This window comes from Cygnus olor, chromosome 5, assembly GCF_009769625.2.
Source record: "Cygnus olor isolate bCygOlo1 chromosome 5, bCygOlo1.pri.v2, whole genome shotgun sequence".
Lineage (NCBI taxonomy): Eukaryota > Metazoa > Chordata > Aves > Anseriformes > Anatidae > Cygnus > Cygnus olor.
In genome coordinates this window covers 61,104,844-61,123,895 of record NC_049173.1, presented here as the reverse complement: position 1 = coordinate 61,123,895, position 19,052 = coordinate 61,104,844, and the positions used below count along the sequence as shown (strand labels likewise).

At 36.5% G+C, this 19,052-nt stretch overlaps 1 protein-coding gene across 3 annotated transcripts in view; it reads right to left on the bottom strand.

Moving 5' to 3' along the window:
* Positions 1-19,052, bottom strand: part of USH1C (USH1 protein network component harmonin) — a 45,223-nt gene that overhangs the window by 9,139 nt on the left and 17,032 nt on the right. Inside the window, exons 9-18 of one of the 3 annotated variants that reach the window (XM_040559476.1) lie at positions 18,676-18,760; positions 18,190-18,249; positions 17,854-17,910; positions 16,576-16,718; positions 15,925-15,990; positions 14,324-14,448; positions 13,828-13,904; positions 7,136-7,372; positions 5,130-5,186; positions 3,477-3,596 (exon numbers count right to left, since the gene is read on the bottom strand). In XM_040559476.1, coding sequence (XP_040415410.1) covers positions 3,477-3,596; positions 5,130-5,186; positions 7,136-7,372; positions 13,828-13,904; positions 14,324-14,448; positions 15,925-15,990; positions 16,576-16,718; positions 17,854-17,910; positions 18,190-18,249; positions 18,676-18,760 — 1,027 coding nt within the window. The remainder of the gene's footprint in view (positions 1-3,476; positions 3,597-5,129; positions 5,187-7,135; positions 7,373-13,827; positions 13,905-14,323; positions 14,449-15,924; positions 15,991-16,575; positions 16,719-17,853; positions 17,911-18,189; positions 18,250-18,675; positions 18,761-19,052) is intronic. The other 2 variants (XM_040559477.1, XM_040559478.1) reach the window with 2 other exon arrangements.

Below are 19,052 nucleotides of genomic sequence, written 5' to 3'. Positions count from 1 at the left end.
TGCCGTGATTTCCGCAGCATGATTCTGAAAAATTAATTGAAAAAATATGGACAAAATGCTAGACCAATGATTTCCAAAGTATCAAAACCTCATGATATATGTACGTTATAACAATAACATTTTTTTTTCTCCTACTAGTAGATTTCCTATACTGAAGGGTGAATTATAATACACTAAATTCCTTATGAAGTTGATGAGCCAAAAGATTATGTGTATTTGGGTTTATTCTGAAACAAGCAATTACTTAAATATCAATTACTAGAACAGGTTCATTCTACTAAAAACTATCCTACTGAATTTATTTGACTAATTTATTTATGAGTGGTCTTACTTCAATTTCTTTCAATTTGGATAGCTACAAGAAAGTTCAGAATATCAATAATTGCTGCAACTTATTTTATTGTATTGGGCTTTAGTAGTTTTAATCCCATAGAGTCTTTTTTTTATGTTTATTAATAAAATGGTTGTATTATAGTTTGGAATCACTTGAAATACAGAACCTCATGTTAAAAAGATTTTTAAAAATAAAATAAGCTAGAAAACCAAAAAGAAACAAAATAGAGAGCACTCTGGCCTCCTCTCAAAACACTACATTGAATCTAATAACTTATTTGAGTCTTCTGATACAAGAATGTCTTCTTACATACTGAACTATGGTGTTTACATTTCCTGACTCAACTCGCTTTAAAACAAATGACTATCCATTATTTTCATTCATGATTCTATCAGTGGCATGTATCCATAACCATTACTTGGAAAAACATGCATACTCATGAATTAATAACAAATTTGTGGTCTGTGTGTACTTAAAAACTGAGCTAGGAATCAAGTTTTTATCTTGAAGGATGTTTGGGCAAGTCTGGCAAGATCTCCAACATCACTGTTCAGCCCCTGTCCACCCACTCAGAAAAAAAATTATTTCCTTTTCAACACAGATGGTATAACTATTGGCAATAACTGAAATTTCTGATCACCACATTTTACTGCATAGTATTTAAGAATCTGTCTCATGTTCCTTGACTGCAGTCCTGCATAATCAAGTTTCATATCTTGCAAGAAAAGTTTAAATATTCATTGTTCCTTTCAGAAATGTTGTATCCAACCACAAAGGAGGAGAGGAGGGAAACTTTAGCAGCAGCAGCTGCATCAAAGCCTTCTAATTCACACAGCAGGACATTTGTGATAGTTGGGAGAGCAGATACTAGTATTCGTGTTGGTTTTGCCTCTCTGAAAACCCCATCACGAAATCATAGTGATCCTCTCCTGTTCTCTGAACCAAAACTTAATTAGCTTTGCCATGAGCATATTCCAAGTCACTCCAAATACTGCAAAGCCACACAGTTCACACTGATTTTGACCCAGAGGAGCTCTGTGCATTCAAGGCCACACAAGTCTTAATTCTCACCCATTATTTCCCTATCTATAAGTGAGAATAATTTCATTTTAATTAATTGTTAGAAGACCTCAGAATCCTGGCCTGAGATCAGTTAATATAAAGACTTAAGTAACAACAGAGACTTCAATGCTTCTGTTTGGCCTGACTACCTTTCAGACAACAGGATTTTTTTTTTTAAACCTATTCTTGTATTTTTATTTTTATGCATATTATATAGTAAAGAGGATTCATGCAAAACAACATCAATGAAAGTCTTACTCCACATACTACTGTGGCTTCCTCTGCAGCCAGAATGAATAACCTTTACAACATTAAGTCATAAATGGAGTTAAGAGGTAACAGGTCTGCAAAAAACAAATTGTAGACTGATGTTTCTCTCAATCCTAACAGAATATTCCTCCCAGTGAAATTTGTAATCTTCCAGCTAACATAAGGCAGGTGAGGAACCAAGATGACCAAGATGATTGATATCTGAAACGTTTTAGCAGTTTTGTGGTTTGGAAAATGTGCATGCATAACAGATCAAAAGAAATTTCCCTGTGGAGATGAATCTTATTGCTAGTTTTTCAAACTAACTGTAAGCAGTAACAATAAACAGCAACAATTCCAATTTGTACCAAGACTACCTGATAACAAACACAAACATCTCACCAAATTTTTCCATACTATTCAATACCTGCGTATCAGATATTTATTTTCTAAAGTTTGGTTATATTAACTGTAGACTATGATTTTTACTCTTTTTATTCCTCCTCTAAGAAATTCCAAATTGCAGAGATAATGAATTACTCATTACAATCAAAATGAGAATTCCATGTACACAACTGAAGGAAATAACTAGATAGATCCTGAATTTTTTTCAGCTCCTGTACCTACCTTCTCTCAAGCAACTTAAAGAACCTGCTTTCATTTATCTTTTCAATCCATTTATAATAGAGAAGTTTCAAGACAAGTGTGTCTGTGGAAAAACCAATAACTAGATATTGGTTGAATCTTTTCAAACTCTATCTGGGCAAGTAGAGCAACAATTATCTAAATAAACAAAAAAATCCATCACACTTTAATGGAATACAGCTAGGAATACTGTGCCCACCGTTTATTGTCAGATATAGCACAAGCCTTTAATTAAATAAATGAAATGCAAATGTGATGTTTTCTACCACGTAGAAAGCTTATGATACAATATACTGCCTTACTCTTATAACCATATATGTATGTACATGTCTACACATATGCATATAACTGATACACAACTCTAATTGTAACAGAGTAAGTCATGTTTACGCTTAAGAGTAATGTTATAACCGATAGACCAAATATTAGTTATCTTAGATGAATTTTCAGGCTGTCATTTGGGACTTATCACCTGCCAGAGCGGTATTTCCTTCTTTTCAGGAAGCCACAGCTCACCTTCCCTCATAAAAAAATTATTGAAAATGCTATATGGTTGGTCCAAGAATATTTAGCCTAAGAGTTTCTTATTCACTTACATTTGAAACAGATATGGGAAAAAAAGAAGACAGAATCTGACTGTAAGTCAACTTTGCAGTAACACTACATGATGAGTTTCTTGATATAACTTATATTACAAGTTTATTGATACTGATATAAGATATAATGACATAAGTTTTCTCTCTGGAAAGAAAAGAATGAGATCCACAGATACATTTCAAGTACATTCATGACTATTTACAAACGACAAATTCAACTCCATAAACTTTTTACTATTTCACTTCTGACAAATGAATCCATGATTTATAGAAATGCAAACCAGCTCACAAATGAAAAAAATAAAATGTGCAGACTCTCCTATGGAGAGTAAGATTCTAATACTGCTCTAGAATTATGCACCCCAGAACAAATACTGTCACTTAGATTGACTTTTATATCACGAAAAGAATGAAAGACAACCTTTTGTACTTACCATAAGTGATCACTTGAAAATCTAGATGAATGTCAGCTAGCAGAAAATGAGACAAGCACTGCCTCTTTGAGAAGTCAACAACAAATCCCACAGTACTGTAGCATTCAGAAAAACAAAACCACACACTAAAAGGCTTACCAGGACTAAAAGGCTTACCAGGGCTTCAGATTTGATTGTTGGCCTGACCATAAAGTTTGGGTCAGGATGCAGCATGACTGGTTTAGAGACTATTGGTACCCCTGGATATCGTTGGGTGGGTGGACTTGGAGCAAGTTGCTATAGGGGTTAATTTAAGAAAATTACAATTCACATCTTAATTTGTGCAAAAACAACATTTCACCAAGATGCTCCAATATAAATAATTTATTGTAATGAATTTAATGGTACTAAAACAACAAAAGACTTACAGGAATTTTTTAACTAAGAGACTTACAAAGTTAGCAAATGAAAACATAATTTCTCTTGCATCCAAACAGTAGCTTTTTCCCCTTAAACTCTGGCTTCACCAGCAAGATTATGGAAAACTCTCGTCCCTGCTTTTGGCATTTATCCCATAAAGGCAATGAACTAAATGAGAAACTGCAGAAAAATGCTAAAACTGAGAGTAAGAAGAGAGTGAACCTGAAATGAAATTGTAACCAGTGTCTAAATGGATTTATTTAATGTGAAATTCACCAGGACTGTAGTAATCATCTTTCCACGTAAGTATCTTCAAGATAACTTGCTTGGAGTTAAGAATAAGGGCTAGCTATGCTAATTACTTCCCTTTGACTCTGCAAAGTAAAGCTATCCAGAGCCATTTGAGATCTCACTATGCATCACGTACTAGCCATGAGTCTGATTCCATACTTCTTACTCAGTCAAAACTCCCACTGACGTCAAGCATAGTTGTATTCAAGTAAAGAGTTCAAAACTGAACCCTGTGGGTTTAGTTTCTGACTTAACCCCAGCAACTCTCAGCACACTCCTGTCAATGTTTCTCATAGGAAATGTTATCTGTTCCAGATATCATTCATATAGTACAAGCTGTATCTTCTGAAAGTATTTGAATCACTTCCAGTAAATTGGTTAAACCATTTTTTAAACAGGGGAATGTGTGTGGTTGGTTTTTTTGTTGTTGTTTTGTTCGTGTGTGTTTTGTTTGTTTCAACAAATTGAAGAAAAAAAGTTTTGGAACCAGGTCTTTGGAAGTCCCTGTGGACATCCCTCAATTAACGTTGTTCTCCCGTGCAAAATATATTGTTAAACTTTTTGATCTCGGAAGAACAAGAAGGTTCACAGATATCAACTTTGTTCAAGTCACACTGGAACTGGATGCTTTCTCCTGCAGTCGCACAATTTAGAGAGAGACTTCTAGAGTGCCTCAGAATGAGGAAAACTGACATCTGGCAATCCTGAATCAAAGTCACTGCAAATGGTTATCAAGCAAATGATTCTTCTTCTCCTCAGAAAAAAAAGTCTGCTTTGTAGCACCTAGAATAAAGGTCAGTCTAGCTCCCTTTGTATGTCTTGACAGAAGAAGGCTTACATGTTTATGCTCTGAAACATACAGACTTAGCATGCAACATGCAAACTTTGACTGCATATGGCCAAAGGGCTGAAATATGAAGTCTTCAGATCATTATGAGTTGTTTACACTAGCTGGTACTAGGCATCTTGTAAAACAGCAGTGGATCCACTTATATGAATGCAAGTGCTGAATTTGAAATAAATTAGCCATGCAGAGTGAGAACCTTGACATTTCCTTTACATTAGCATTACATGGGAAGTTCATAAAACTACATTCATAATTAACAGTACGTGACATACCAGCGGACTGCTTGACACAGAAGATCCTTTTCCGACATGGGAGGTGTTTCTTACAACCTAAACAGTAGCAGACTTAGTACTGGGTTCAGATACAATATATAGCTGCCAATAATTTTGAGAAACAGATCGCTTTACACCAGATATTTTAGTAGCTAGTTGCCAAGAAAATACTTGACAAGAAATTTCATTCATTTTGTCAGGTATCTGTTAAGAGTTGAATTTGAAATAAAATGATCTAGGGGAAAAAAAAAGTTAGCACCATAAAGATTTACAATTTGAGTAATATTAGAAAAGTCTCTTTTGTAGGACAACAAGTCTTCTTCAGTGTTCACTTTGGCAGGCATAAATACAAGATCTTTTATTGCTGAAGTCAGATAAACTGTTTCTGTGCTGTTAAAAACTGACTTTTAAAAAGCAGCAAGTAGAAATTGTCCACCTTCTGATTTTACTACTACATCTGATACTTGCTTATAAACAAAGCAACTCTGGCTCAGTATTAATACTTTATTAAGAACTTAGTTCTTTCCTCATATACACTGCTAGTTATATTTAGTGAAAACTAGCTTATCATTATTGAAGGCTAGTTTTTTATTATTTTATATTTTTATTAATTATTCTCCAATTATTTACCTTTAAAACAGCTGGCAATGAAAAACTATCAGAAACATATATTGGAATATATGGGCTTGAGGTCAGATCCAGTATGGCAGTTCCTATATTACTTCTACAAATCTTAGCATTTTCTGTTAGCATTAGGAGAACATTTCTCCTCTGAATACTAGTGTTTTGTACACTTTTGTGTGGTATCACAGACATTTATTTTTATTTTTAAAATAACTAGGAAAACCTGTTATCTTTAAGAGCATCTGACATCTCCATTTCAATGGAGCTAGCATATTCTTGGCACTTCAGACATGTAAACCACATAAGATGAAGCACTATCAGAGGTCTACTTAGGTTTATAAGGAAAGATACATAGTTCATGTCAGGGCAATTATGCACAAAAATAATCTGCCAGTTTCCCCTAAAAAGTGAATAATCTGAATATCCTTTCCCACCACAAACAAAATATTGCAAGAGCCAAGTCTAGTATTTCCAAATAAACATGCAAAAATAAATAAATATATATATATATTTAAATCCAATCCAGTCAATCAACCCATGCAGAAAAACATGCAGGAAAGAAGTTGCCATATGCAACTCTCTTCTGCTGTTTGAAACAATCATAAGAATCTTTTGCTACACAAACTGGAGTATATGAATCCCACTACAGTGCTCAGCAAAGGGAAGTATGAAGCATCAGCTGCCATTTCTCTCCTAAAACAAGATCTGGCACCAGATTTCTTATATTTGATTCTTTTTTGGACTGAGACTGTAATACAAAGAAAGGTGTTTTTTCAAAGAAATCCAAAACTCTTGTGTCCATAAAAAGTCAGCAAACCTGAATTGCAGAAAGATTAGTAACACTAGTTCATTAAAAAGTATTTTACTGATTTATTTTGTTGAGGTTTTAAAAGTTTGTGCTTGCAATTTCAACCTAATTTCCTTGGTCCAATCTTTTCACCTAACAAAGCTATTTGATAACATTTAAAACACTTTCACAATAGTGATTTTTCACCACAAAGATAATTTTCTCAAATTTAAGTATGAGTCAGATTTGCTGCATGCCATTGCTTTTTTTATTTGGGGTGGGGGGGGTGGGGGGGGTGGTGCGTAGAATGGGACATGCAAGTCCGAATAGTCTTTTTAACCAATACATTCTGCCAAATATACTTGCATGTGGTGGGGTTGCAACGCATGCAGGGAGGATAGAGCAAACCCCTCTGGACTTGAATTATAAGTATTAATAAAACTGCCTCTGAAGTGCATTCAGTAAGTAGGAAATAAGGAAACCACCTCCCTCCTTTTAACATTGCATATGGCAGATGGGCAGATCCAATGGACCAAGTGAGTGATGGAGCAGGGAAGGGTAGAGGCACATGCATCCGAACAGATAGTGAGGTCACCTGGGAAGCTGGTGGTACTGCCAGCGCCGGACCTCTTGAAAGTGGAACACTGGATGTGGGAAGTGGATGACCTGGTGATACTGGAGTAACAGCAGGCGGGGGTGGAGGTGGTGCCACTTGTTTGTCAACTTCATCTAAATTTATGTCATCAAGATCTGTAGTATGAAGCTGCAGGCCACCGGCAAACCGCCGCATTGATGTGGCAGAGGGAGATGCCGAAGGACGTCCACTTGCCAACTGCTCTCAAGAGAACAGAAATCTGCCTTAACAGTTCATCTGCCTGCAATAGCTCTGAAGAAATTAATGACAAATCCTAGAACACCACTCAGCCTAACTGATCCTGCACCAAAAGCTCTTGCCTTCTTGCACACAGAATATACTTAAAAGTTTTCCTGTGAAAGGAGAGGAAAGGGGATCAGTCTACAATAAGCATAACCAGATCTTAAGAGAAGAAGGGCAACTAAATCTAAGCAGTTATCAAATACAGTTTTGGGTGCTATGGAGTTCAGATTGTCAGGAGAGTCTGAACCTTCTAATTTCTGTTAACACCAGACTCACAGTGAGGCTAGCAAATTCCACAGTTTGAACAGAACAAGTAGCTCACCCCCAAAAAAAGTTAGAAGAAAGTGTCTGCAGGGCTAAGGAAGGGTTGTACATATTAGAGTTGCTAACGTTTGTTGTACATATTAGAGTTGCTAACATTTTCTTTAGATGCCTATTAGTGACCAGACTTAGGTATTTAGGAAAATCCAATTGACAGTCTCTCATTTGCTATTGTGTAGACTCAGCTTGGGAAATATTAAAGATGAGCTGTTCTACAGATACATGCATCTTAGTCTCATCTGACAATACTTCCCCCAAGTGGATCTCTCTGCTGACATTTAGATCTCATCCGTCATACTCACCCTTTGGTGTTAAAAAGCATACACATTTCTTTGGCAGAGTACAACAGATCTGGAGTGCTGTTGTACCCAAGATGCAGATCAGGCCCAAAGGTAGTCTAGTTGTATTTACCCCTCAGAAGCATTACATCTTTATGCTTTACTTCATGTTTAACTGCTTGGATAGTTTTGTAGGAGAATTGCAATTGAAAAATATGTAATATAAAGAAGAATTGATGGAGCAAATACAGTGTTTGTCTGAAATCAAGGTAGAGCTCTGAACAATGACTTTAATCTACAATATTATCTCTTCCTTCTCAAGAAGGACAAAGATCTGGTACAACCCAGGCAGACAAAGTTAAGCAGTGAGAAAAAAATCACCGTTAACATTTCACTGTCCTGGTGACCTGCACCGAAGAACCAAATGGATTGAAGCCTAAGTCCAGGAAGAACACAGGACCATCTGCTTTTTCAGGGCTGCTCCATATTGACCTGAAGGAAATTTGTCTAAGAGTGTTCCCAAAGGGTCCCCTTTGTGGTTACAATTGCCTGGGGGTCCTGGGGGAATTCACCAGATTGCAGTGTTCCTCTTGGAAGCATCTGTGCTTGGAAAAAAGCCAATGCAGAAGGACAGTGGGAAAGCCTCTCTCCACATGTAGAGTCACGTGGCTCTAAAGCACAATCACTATATGCCACTTCCTTCATTCGAAGGGACTATTTAAAACACAAAATAAAAACAAAACAAAACAAACAAATGCACCCCTATTCTTTGGGACTTTTTTTTTTTTCTTATCACTCTCTTAACCTGTCCCTTTATTAGTTATGATTGCATGCAATACAAGCAGGCATTCAAGAACTCGTCATTATTAATGTTCTTATTTGCATATAGCACTGAAAAAACACAGCCGGGAATTCTAGGTTGTTTGGTGGCACGTCCCACCAAGCCCTAACAGTGCTCACAAACTGATGAAGTTGTTAATTCTGTGGTGATAACATACTCAAATGGACAAACTAAAAACGCTAGTATACTGACCTTTATCAAATAACATCATCCCTGTAAGCTATGGGAACACCAGTTGCTGACAGGTTGTTTTTTTTTTTTTCCTCCCTCTTAGAATGAAGGCTGAGAGGGAAAGAGGAAGACAGGTTTTGGCTCAGTTCTGTCCAGTAAAAGCTGTTGTTTTTAAGAGAAAACTAGTGAGTTACTTTGAGATTACACAATATATAGAAAGCCAACTTTTTTTTACCTCAGGAGACTCATTCTCCACAGAGGAAATCTGTTCTAACCGTGTCTGACAAAGTCTTTCCACCCAATGCTGCACCTTTTCTGATTCTTCCAGGTCTTCTCGTTCTGTTTCAGATACCTTAACCACATCATCAGTTCACAAAAAGAGATTAGAGGTGTAGTTACAATACAAATGTTTCAAAAGTATGAGATGCCATTTAAATTATTTTAAAAATTAATTGTGCTTTTAAGAATGATTTCCTCTTATGCTGTCTTTCGTTAAGCTCATTACTACACAGACACTCAATAAAAAGTATCCTCACTGAGACAAAAATTGACCACAGCAACAAACAAACATTTCAAAAACTCTGTTCCCAAGAAATGCATTTTTTCTACTCTTTATCATCTTTGATATATGTCCTGGTTTCAGTTAGGGCAGAGTTAATTTTCCTCCTAGTAGCTGGTAGGGTGCTATGTTTTGGATAAGGATGAGAAGAGTGCTGATAACATGCTGATGTTTTAATTGTTGCAGAGCAGTGCTTACACAAAGCCAAGGACTTGTCAGCTTCTCGCTCTGTCCTGCCAGCGAGCAGGCTAGGGGTGCAGCAGGAGCTGGGAGGGGACAGACCCAGGACAGCTGACCCAAACTGGCCAAAGGGGTATTCCATACCATCTGACATCAAGCTAAACAATATAGAGGGGTGGCTAGCTGGGGTGGGGGGCCAGCTGCTCGGGGATAGGCTGGGCATCTGTCAGCGGGTGGTGAGCAATTGCATTGTGCACCACTTGTTTCATACACATTATTAGTAGTAATATGATTATCATTATTATTATTATTGTTATTATTATTTTCCTGTCTTAATAAACTGTCTTTATCTCAACTCACAGGCTTCACTTTCCCGTTTACTCTCCCCCATCCCAGAGAGGGAGGGGGGAGGGTGAGCGAACGGCTGTGTGGTGTTTAGCTGCTAGCCGGGTTAAACCACAACAACATAATTTAAATGAATGTCCTACTCAGATACTTCCACTAAAGAGGCAGCTCATTTTCTTTCAATAGAATTTCGCACTTGATAGGAGAATACAACATACCTCCTGCACAAGACGATTTATTTTCAGTTGCTTTTCCTTCTCCAGCATTCCTTCCTTTTCCTTGGCAAGTCTTTGCTCAAACTCCATTTCCTTTTTATTCTTCTTTTGTTCACAAAAACTGTCACTTTTTGACTTCTTTTCCTCTTTCCCTTTCTGGGATTTTTTTTTTTTTTAAATTAAATTTTTACATAAACTAAAAACACAGCAAACTTCAAGCTCAGTACATGAGTGCCTGCCTTGAAAACTGAATTACACTGCAAGTATGGGGCTAGTCTTTTAGAAGCAAATCTTAACTCAATTTCCCCAGCAATTTGCTGGAATTTCAACCTTATTTGGAGGGCTTGTACACAGTCATTAAAGTTACACAAGATCAGACAGTTCAACTTTTCCTCTGCAAAGCTACAACAGTAGGGCAGATAGGTCCACTACAAAACTTCAAATAGTCAAATAGTTTTGGTTAGATCTTGATTTATCATCTCTCTGTTCAGTCACTTTTACATTAATACAAGACTGACTGCTTTCACGTGACAGATGCTCATGTATGCACAGATGTGACCGTTCTATGATTAAAAAACCTTCATGCTTCATACATCCTAAACACAGCATTGCATGCCTTCATGCAAAAAATTAGATGGAAAGGAAAGGCTTCAATCAGTGGAGCAACTAGATCACTCCCAGGAAAGAACCCTGCATCATGAAGACCAAACAGTCCCTATATCCAATACATAAAATCTACTCGTGCATAACTAATATAGCGCAACGCAACTCTAAAATTTTACATGTCTAATGCAACCAAATGGCAAAACTTCTTCATAGTCTTTTAGGAGCCTGTGTTCCTGTTGTTTTTGAAATATACCCTGCTCCTTATTTCTACTTTAACGATGTCACATTTCAGCTACCCTCTCCAACTTGTACTATTAGGGTCTAATTCATGTTGAAAAGCCCATGTTCTCTTTGTTCTACTGAAAAAAATACAGAAGGGCAACAAGCCTGGCCACTTATTGTCAATTACTGCTAGTGCCCAAAGAGGCTAAGATTCAGGTTTGATCTTGCTCTGCTCATTATCATCAGCTAATGACTTTTCAAAGGGGTTTTTAGGAATTCAAAGCATGACCATGCTTTACCTTATATACCATTATTCGTCTTCCTCCCGCCTTCTATGTGTAACATTAATAACAAAGCAAACATTTTTCCTGGCAGCTACAAAAGTTTCTTTCAGTCAAGAAAGTAATTAGAACTTTGTAGTATAGAGTTCAGGGATATGCTGTCTATTGCTTTGTGGTTAAGTGTTGCTATTGTTGAAAACCAATAATCTTTGGAGATAAACTAAAATTGTCACACTTTCATCTTTTCACACTAATGTTTTAACATGAACATCATTCTGCTGGCATGTCTTAGAGCTAATTAGTTTATACTTTAGTAGTAATTTTTGATATCATTTTATCCTCTAAAGAGTTATAAGATACATTTAGGACTGTCTATGAAACATAACACCTGGCAGGTCAACCTGCTAGTTATCAACATTTGAAAAATTACTTTATGTAAATGCTCACAAAGCAGTACATGTGTCAAAATGTTTCAGAACATTAATGTTTATGAGACAAATCTTAGTTGCATTCACTGCATTCAGCTACTACAGGATGAGTCATCCTTTCTATCCATTTTCCCCATGGATTCTGTTCACGTCCCAAAGACATTTTAAGTTGGGAGTAAAATTTTGTTTTTCATAGGTGCACAGAAAAAAATTGATCAGTAATTTGCAGTAGGATGAAAATTCACCTTTTCCATATTTAAAAATATTTCTAAAAGCAAAAGATTAAAAATAAATCTTCAAGTTTCTAGTCGATACAGTGTAGTATAGCTCAACAGGAACTGTGATCGATCTTCATTACTATATGAAAAGTTATTTGGAGGCTCTGTAAACCATGTTTGCCAGCAGCCATTGAGAAGATCACCTATTTGTGTGAAGAGGCTGAATTTTCATAATATATATTTATATTTTTCAGATATAATTCCTAAGTGTACTGAATTTTACACATTACAGACCCAGGATGATTTACAGTCACTAGCAGCACAAAATGTCAGAGTACACTGCCATTTCCTATGCTCTATTAATGTCAAAATAATAAATAATAAAGTCTATAAGATGCACTGAAAGAAATAAAGAGAATATAGCAACAGCAGGAATTTATTATTTGGAATTGAAGTAGTGTGAAATCACAATGTTTTAGAGGCAACTCTTTAGATGAGAGGTATTCGATCAAGCTTAAAGCTTTTCTGTTGCTTTTGCTCACTGTGTGTGATGCACATGCCTGAAAGTCTTTTGCCTTCAGCCCTCCTCTCACTGGGATATTTGTATAATTGGGAACCACATACTTCACTCCCATTGAATTTTTGCCTCTTATTGAGGCTTTTTTCTTTTGAACATTATTCTGAGGATTTGTGGAAAACATAAGAAATGCAATGCGCACTTGTGCTGAACACCTCCTGCAAAGTACACACAATTCCCATTGCAGCTGGCAGGACTTAAGAAGGTCAAAGTATTCAGAAGAAAAAATTCCAAAAAGCGTCTTAACTTGTGTGTGCACATGAAATGAAGAAGCATCTATCTCTAAATAATGTCTGATATATTCTAATGGAAGAGGAGAAAGAAGAAAAAAGGAATTAAAATTCAAATGCACAGCAAACAAGTTTACTTATCAAACTTTGTACCTTGCGGATTGTGGGAAATTTTCCTTCATACCGATAAAACCATCCAAAAGCTACAAAAAGGTAAAGGAAAAGTTTTTGTTTTTCTTCTTTAAAAAAAAAAAAAAGTCAAGGACTGGTTCGTATCAATCCCTGCTGATACACAACTGATTAAAATTTATTTGAATGCACAACAAAGGTTCAATATTACATGACAAGATCTTAAATCACTTCTTGATCAATTGTGCTAGTACACTTAGTCACAAATAATCCTTATTTACTGATACACATACCTTATGTTAAGTGAAAAAAATGCAGTAAGCAAGCTTCGTATAGAACTATACAGCCATATGCATTGCTGACAGCTCTATGGTCACAGTCTTACTTTACACTAGTTGTAACAAGCTGCCTCAAAATCAAACAGGTATTCAAACTCATTCAAGCTTGTGGCAGAACACAGTGGCATTTGAGTAGAAAAGAAAAGCTCCATTCCCTAGAATAAGCTAAGGAAAATCATACAAAATAATCCATTACCACAATTTTACATAATAAACACTAACAACACACACAGTTCCAAGTATAATCCATCTTTTCTTAGGATTGACATGTTTTGTATTCTTGTCAAGGTATCTCTAGAAAGCAGTGACAGCAACAGTATTGTAACATTTCATCATTTACCAAAGGACCACACATATTGCCCTACCTAGCAAATACAAATGATGGGTTCAGCATCAAGACTGACTGTCAGGAGGAAGTGAAACACAGGAAGAATCTGAATCAGGATAGGAAGTTAAGGCTGAACAGCAAACCTGTTTGTCCTGCTTCATGATCACTTCATCCATGTCATCTGTGTCAAGTTGGTCATGTGCAACTCCCTTTAAATCTTCTAGAGAAACAAAGGAGGAAAGGAGTGAGGAGATAGAAACGACAGTCTAACTGGAGGTTCCCATGAAATAAAGAGATCCGCAATGTGCGACTAGGAGTTTCCATGAAATAAAAGAAGTTAGTAATGTGATACTTTTCCACATAATTGAAAAGAACTGAGGTCCTGCTTGAATCAAATCAACTTCCAACTTTCTTGTTAAAAAGCATCAGTTAGAGCAGGTGTAGCTGTTTTGAGCCAGGTACTTGCTAACTAAGAGCCATTACATGCGTTTATCACACGTATCCACATGCTTCCAGTCTTGACAATCATTAAATCATCTCTAGCTGGCTTGGACATAAAATAGTGATATATTCCATACAGCTCATTGATGTTGTGTCTGAAATAAATACCAAAAAAGCAGACTGAAATAAATTACTTACTTTTGTGTTTAGAATGAGGGGCAGAGTGCACTTCTGCAGTTACAGTTTTTAGAGATTTGGGAGGCTCTTTAGGCCCCCAGTCTTCTTCCCACTCCTTTTTAAATTTTTCTTCCTCTGCTGTTATCCTATAAGGAAAAAAATGCAGTTACGAATTCTAAGTATATAAATAACAACATTAATGTAAAATCATTACAATTGTTTACTTTTAATTATTTTATTCTTTAAGATAAAGCATCATAAAATGCCCTTCTCCCAAACCATATTCCTTTCATGAAGTGTCATTTTACTGACCAACTTAACCACTTGTTTCCGATGTATTGGAAATAAGTTCAAACACTAAAATGAGCATTCACAGCCCTAGGCTACACTAAAAAGTGACTCCCCTGAAAAAGAAGTATAAATATAGTTGATACACAAAACACATTAAATTCAGTATTCTAGAAAAAGAGAAATTATCACACTTCAGGACAAAGAAGTTCATAGAGCAAGACAATTACCCAGAAAGTACCTAGAAAAGCACCATGATCCAAAAAAAAGGGCAGTCTGAAGGAAAATTCAGAAAATCCCAGGTATGTCACACCAGTACTGCCATGTAATTTATTAACTCGGAGCTTCACATATGGTGCCTTTAAGTGGCCTAAGGCCTGTTCTTGGCTCTAGCTAGTCCTGAACTGGTATATTGACATATGGTGCCAAAATTTACCAGGTCTTAGATATATATGACTATTTATATGGGGATTTTCTTGTTAATCCTTAGTTTAGCTAAGATAAATTTTAAAAATATCCACACGTGGTCAAAGCACTATTTAATAAAAATCTGATTTCCTGCATAGGATAGGTTATAAAACTTACTGTTTTCAATGCAACACTTAATTAAATCTCTCCTCAAAAAGCAAAAGCTTACTTAAAATTTATGAGTAAAATTTCTACTCAAGACAACTAATATCACATGCTAAAAACATAAGCCTTAGTTTAGTCTAAATCCACTCAGCTTTGGTTTTCAGAACTATGATAGGCTGAAAAGGCTATTACTACACTGTGTACCTCTCACAGGCTGAACGAGCTACCTGTTGTTTTTTGTTGTTGTTGTTTTTTGCCTTTTTTTAAAAAAATAAACTAAGTGGATATGTCATTAAGTGCCTGAGTATATGCATATTTTCCATCCCTTTAGTTATTCTTCTGTTTCGTCCTTGATGTGTTTCCTTCCAGGATACATTTCTTTTCTGTTAAAATTACATGTAGTAGCCAGTAGAGCAAACAAGTTCAGAGACACAGAACTTCTTCAATCTTAAATTACTCTATACATACTATTTAACTATACTATATACACAGTATAACATACTCTTAAAATAAACATTCAACTTCAAGCTCACTTTGAATTTATTATCACTATAACCCTTGCGTTTTCCAGGTGCTGCTTTTCTGATCCGTTTCCTATTCTGCAACTCTGTGGTATACTTCCAGGATGCACTGGGCCCTATGCTTAGCTAAATATACAAATTTATTAGAAAACCATATAGAGAACGTTTTCAGACAGATCCAATACATAAGCACCTTTTTTTTTGGGAGGCAGCATATCGCCTATGCAGGTTGTTACTTACTGCTCTATTTCTCTGCGATATCTCTCTTCTTCCTCTGCAGCCTTCTGGGAAATCTCAATTTTTCTTCTATAACATCATGAATTAGGACATCACAATACAAATAATATTTTCTGAGTAAGAACTTCCATAAAGTGTGTCAGCATATAGTTAATATACAAACAGTAAACACATGCACATTAGAAAAAAAAGCTCCTTTAAAAAGTCTTTAAGATACCAAGAGTTCAACATGCTATTATTTAAAACCTGAGGACATTCAAGCCCATCTGCTTAAGAAGGATATCTGTTTAACTCTGTGAGTCACTATCTCCTTCTGAGACAGTTCCACAGCATGTTATTGTGAGAGTATGAATTTGTAACTGTTCCGCTAAAAATAACGGATGGGGGAATGTCACCAAGAAGATACAAAATATGACATTAAACCATAGGGGTATGACAGTCAGGGAACAGCGACTCTCGTACTGAAGACATGCATTTGAATAATGTTGGCTTGGAAAGCCCAGAGCATCAATGGGATAAGGAATTATGAACAGAGACTCCACAAAGGCAAGCATGATTTAACCTAAGTTGGGAATCTCCTCACAATTATTCCTGTCTTACATGCCCTTTTCAAATCCAAGCTACATTTTTCAGACCCTCCTACAGAGTCCTTACAATCTCTCTTTCTCTTGCTGCTCTTTGATGATTTTGTTAGTTTCCAGCGCAAGCCGCTTCTGATGCATTAACTCCTGGCGTTCCTGCTCATGAAGATGTGCTTCCCTCTGCCTCTCGTCTTCAGTCATAAACAGCTCTTTTCCCTGCAATCAGCACCCCAACACAAATCAGTCATGAAAGGGTCTCATTAACGTTTTTCTGGGGAATAATTCAAAACCAATTATGTAACAGCACATCCGTCATTTCCTCACATAACTTTCAGTGAGCAATGCTTTGTGAAAGACCCCCAAAAGACCTGGTAATTTCACTCCAAAGAGATACTCCAGTTTTGTTCCAATTTATGATGTGCTAAACATCTTAGAAGAGGCAAGCAACCACTAAAATCAGCAGCAGTAGTGTAGTGGTCATGCCAAAGACACACTCAGTATGTCACCCAGAACAAACTCCACATTATGCTTTCTTGGAACCTAACTGAGCAATGCAATGCTAGAGAGCAGCACATTGAATGAATCCCGATGGTGAAGACAACTACACAGTCACTGTGCTTTAATGCTCCTGTGCCTGGCTGCTGTGGAAGTGTACCATCATTTAGGAAAAACGAAAGCAGGGAATATAGATTGCAAAAGATTATATTAGCTGATGTGTTTCAGTTGCTTTTGTTTCTATTTGATTTGCTTTATAATGAAGACACCAGCACTATTTTCTATTCAAGGAAGATATTTCAGTGGTGCTGCTTGTGGAACATTTTGAAAACATCTACCTAGTTTTCATTACTGAAATTAAAATCCCATTAATTATGAAGGCAGAATTTTTCACATCTCTGAGGCTCAAAGTGTAGAGCTCTTGAACAAAAACAGGCAGTGAAGAATGCCTTTGCATTAAGGTCTTTGCTTGACCAGTAAACAGGAGTAAAGAAACAAATAGTTTCTCTATTACAATCCCTTCTTCAGTACAGAGATGTGTACTGAGGAAAGGAGAAGCAAATGAGGTAAAGTAGGGTGGAGCAGAGGAGCTCCAAAGCAACAATTAACCATTTTAAGGATGCCAGTGGTAAACACTGGAGCAGTTGCCACCTTTTCTAATGGCCGGTAACATGTCTGGGTAGAACATCCTATCAATGAAATAATGAAAAGCCACTCTGAACTGCCTTGGTTTGACTGAATTTGGCAGTGTAAACATTATAATGAAATGCGGCTTTACGTCTTATTTATTTTTACTATTTATTTGCCCATACAGTAGTTTTCACAAACATTGTGCTTTTGCAAGTATACTACTTACGGCGCCTGCTACCACAGAGATAGTCAAAGTACGGCTGCTTTTGAGCACTCTGACAGCCTGCAAATTAAAACAAATGAAAAAACCAGTCTGCATTTAATGATAAACATCCTGTATACAAACAATGAAAGATGTTCATTGTTAAGGCTGGAATTACCAAGAGACCTACATGAACTGAAAAAAGGTGGTAGCAATTCAGATCTCTAGTTTCTCATGTTCAATATACTCTTTCGTTAAGTAGCCCAGTATCAAAACATGCTTTTGCAGCCAGGAAAATGGGATAGAAGCTTAAAAATTGTCAGCTATGTATTCATGGAATTAGGAATTCTTATTTCTTACCTCTTTATGATCCACATTAGAAAAGTCCACTCCATTTACCTCAACAATCTGGTCACCAACCTAAAGGAGTTAATCCATATTTTAGTACGGATGCTGACTTAATACATATACTAACCAGATTTGGAGGGAGAGAGAGAGAGAGAAAGAGAGAGAGAGACTCTATCTAACATTCTAAATACAATAATTACCAGTACTGACAGGGTATAAGGGGAAAACTGGCCAGGTTTGCATGTCCTCCCATAGGCATTTCTTACTGCCACTGTTTGAGACTAAATACTGAGCTAGGTGGAATATTGGTCTGACCCAGGATGTCATCTTGTTGTTAAAATGTAGGGAACTTGCTTGACTGGAAATGTAATACACAACATTTGTTTCCTATGGAAGGAAATCACAGCTAGTGATTCTACAGTGATCCAGAAACCATGAAGATATAAATGCCAAATAAGATTTCCTTGTAGTACCTCCCTTGGAACATGGCATACATACCTCTAAGCCCACCTCTGCTGAAAGAGAACCTGGCTTAACGTTGCTGATAAAAATGCCTGGTTTTTGTGTTGGACCACTGGAAATACTGGTGTAAGATTAAAAAAAAAAAATAAATCAATAATATTTACACACTAACACAAAGTAAGCAAGAAGGCTTGAACTTAGACTGCTAAAACCTAAAAGAAAATCATCCAAGCTTGTAAATACTGCTTTAGATGCTGAAACTAACATAGTACACTGACCTACACTAAGTTCCTGGGACACTAGTGGTATTGAAAAGCCAGCATGTAATACAATGATGAATTAGTAATTTCTTGCATAGTTATAAACTGCAATTCATTATGTATTTAGAAGCAAAAAAGATGTTGCAACCAGGG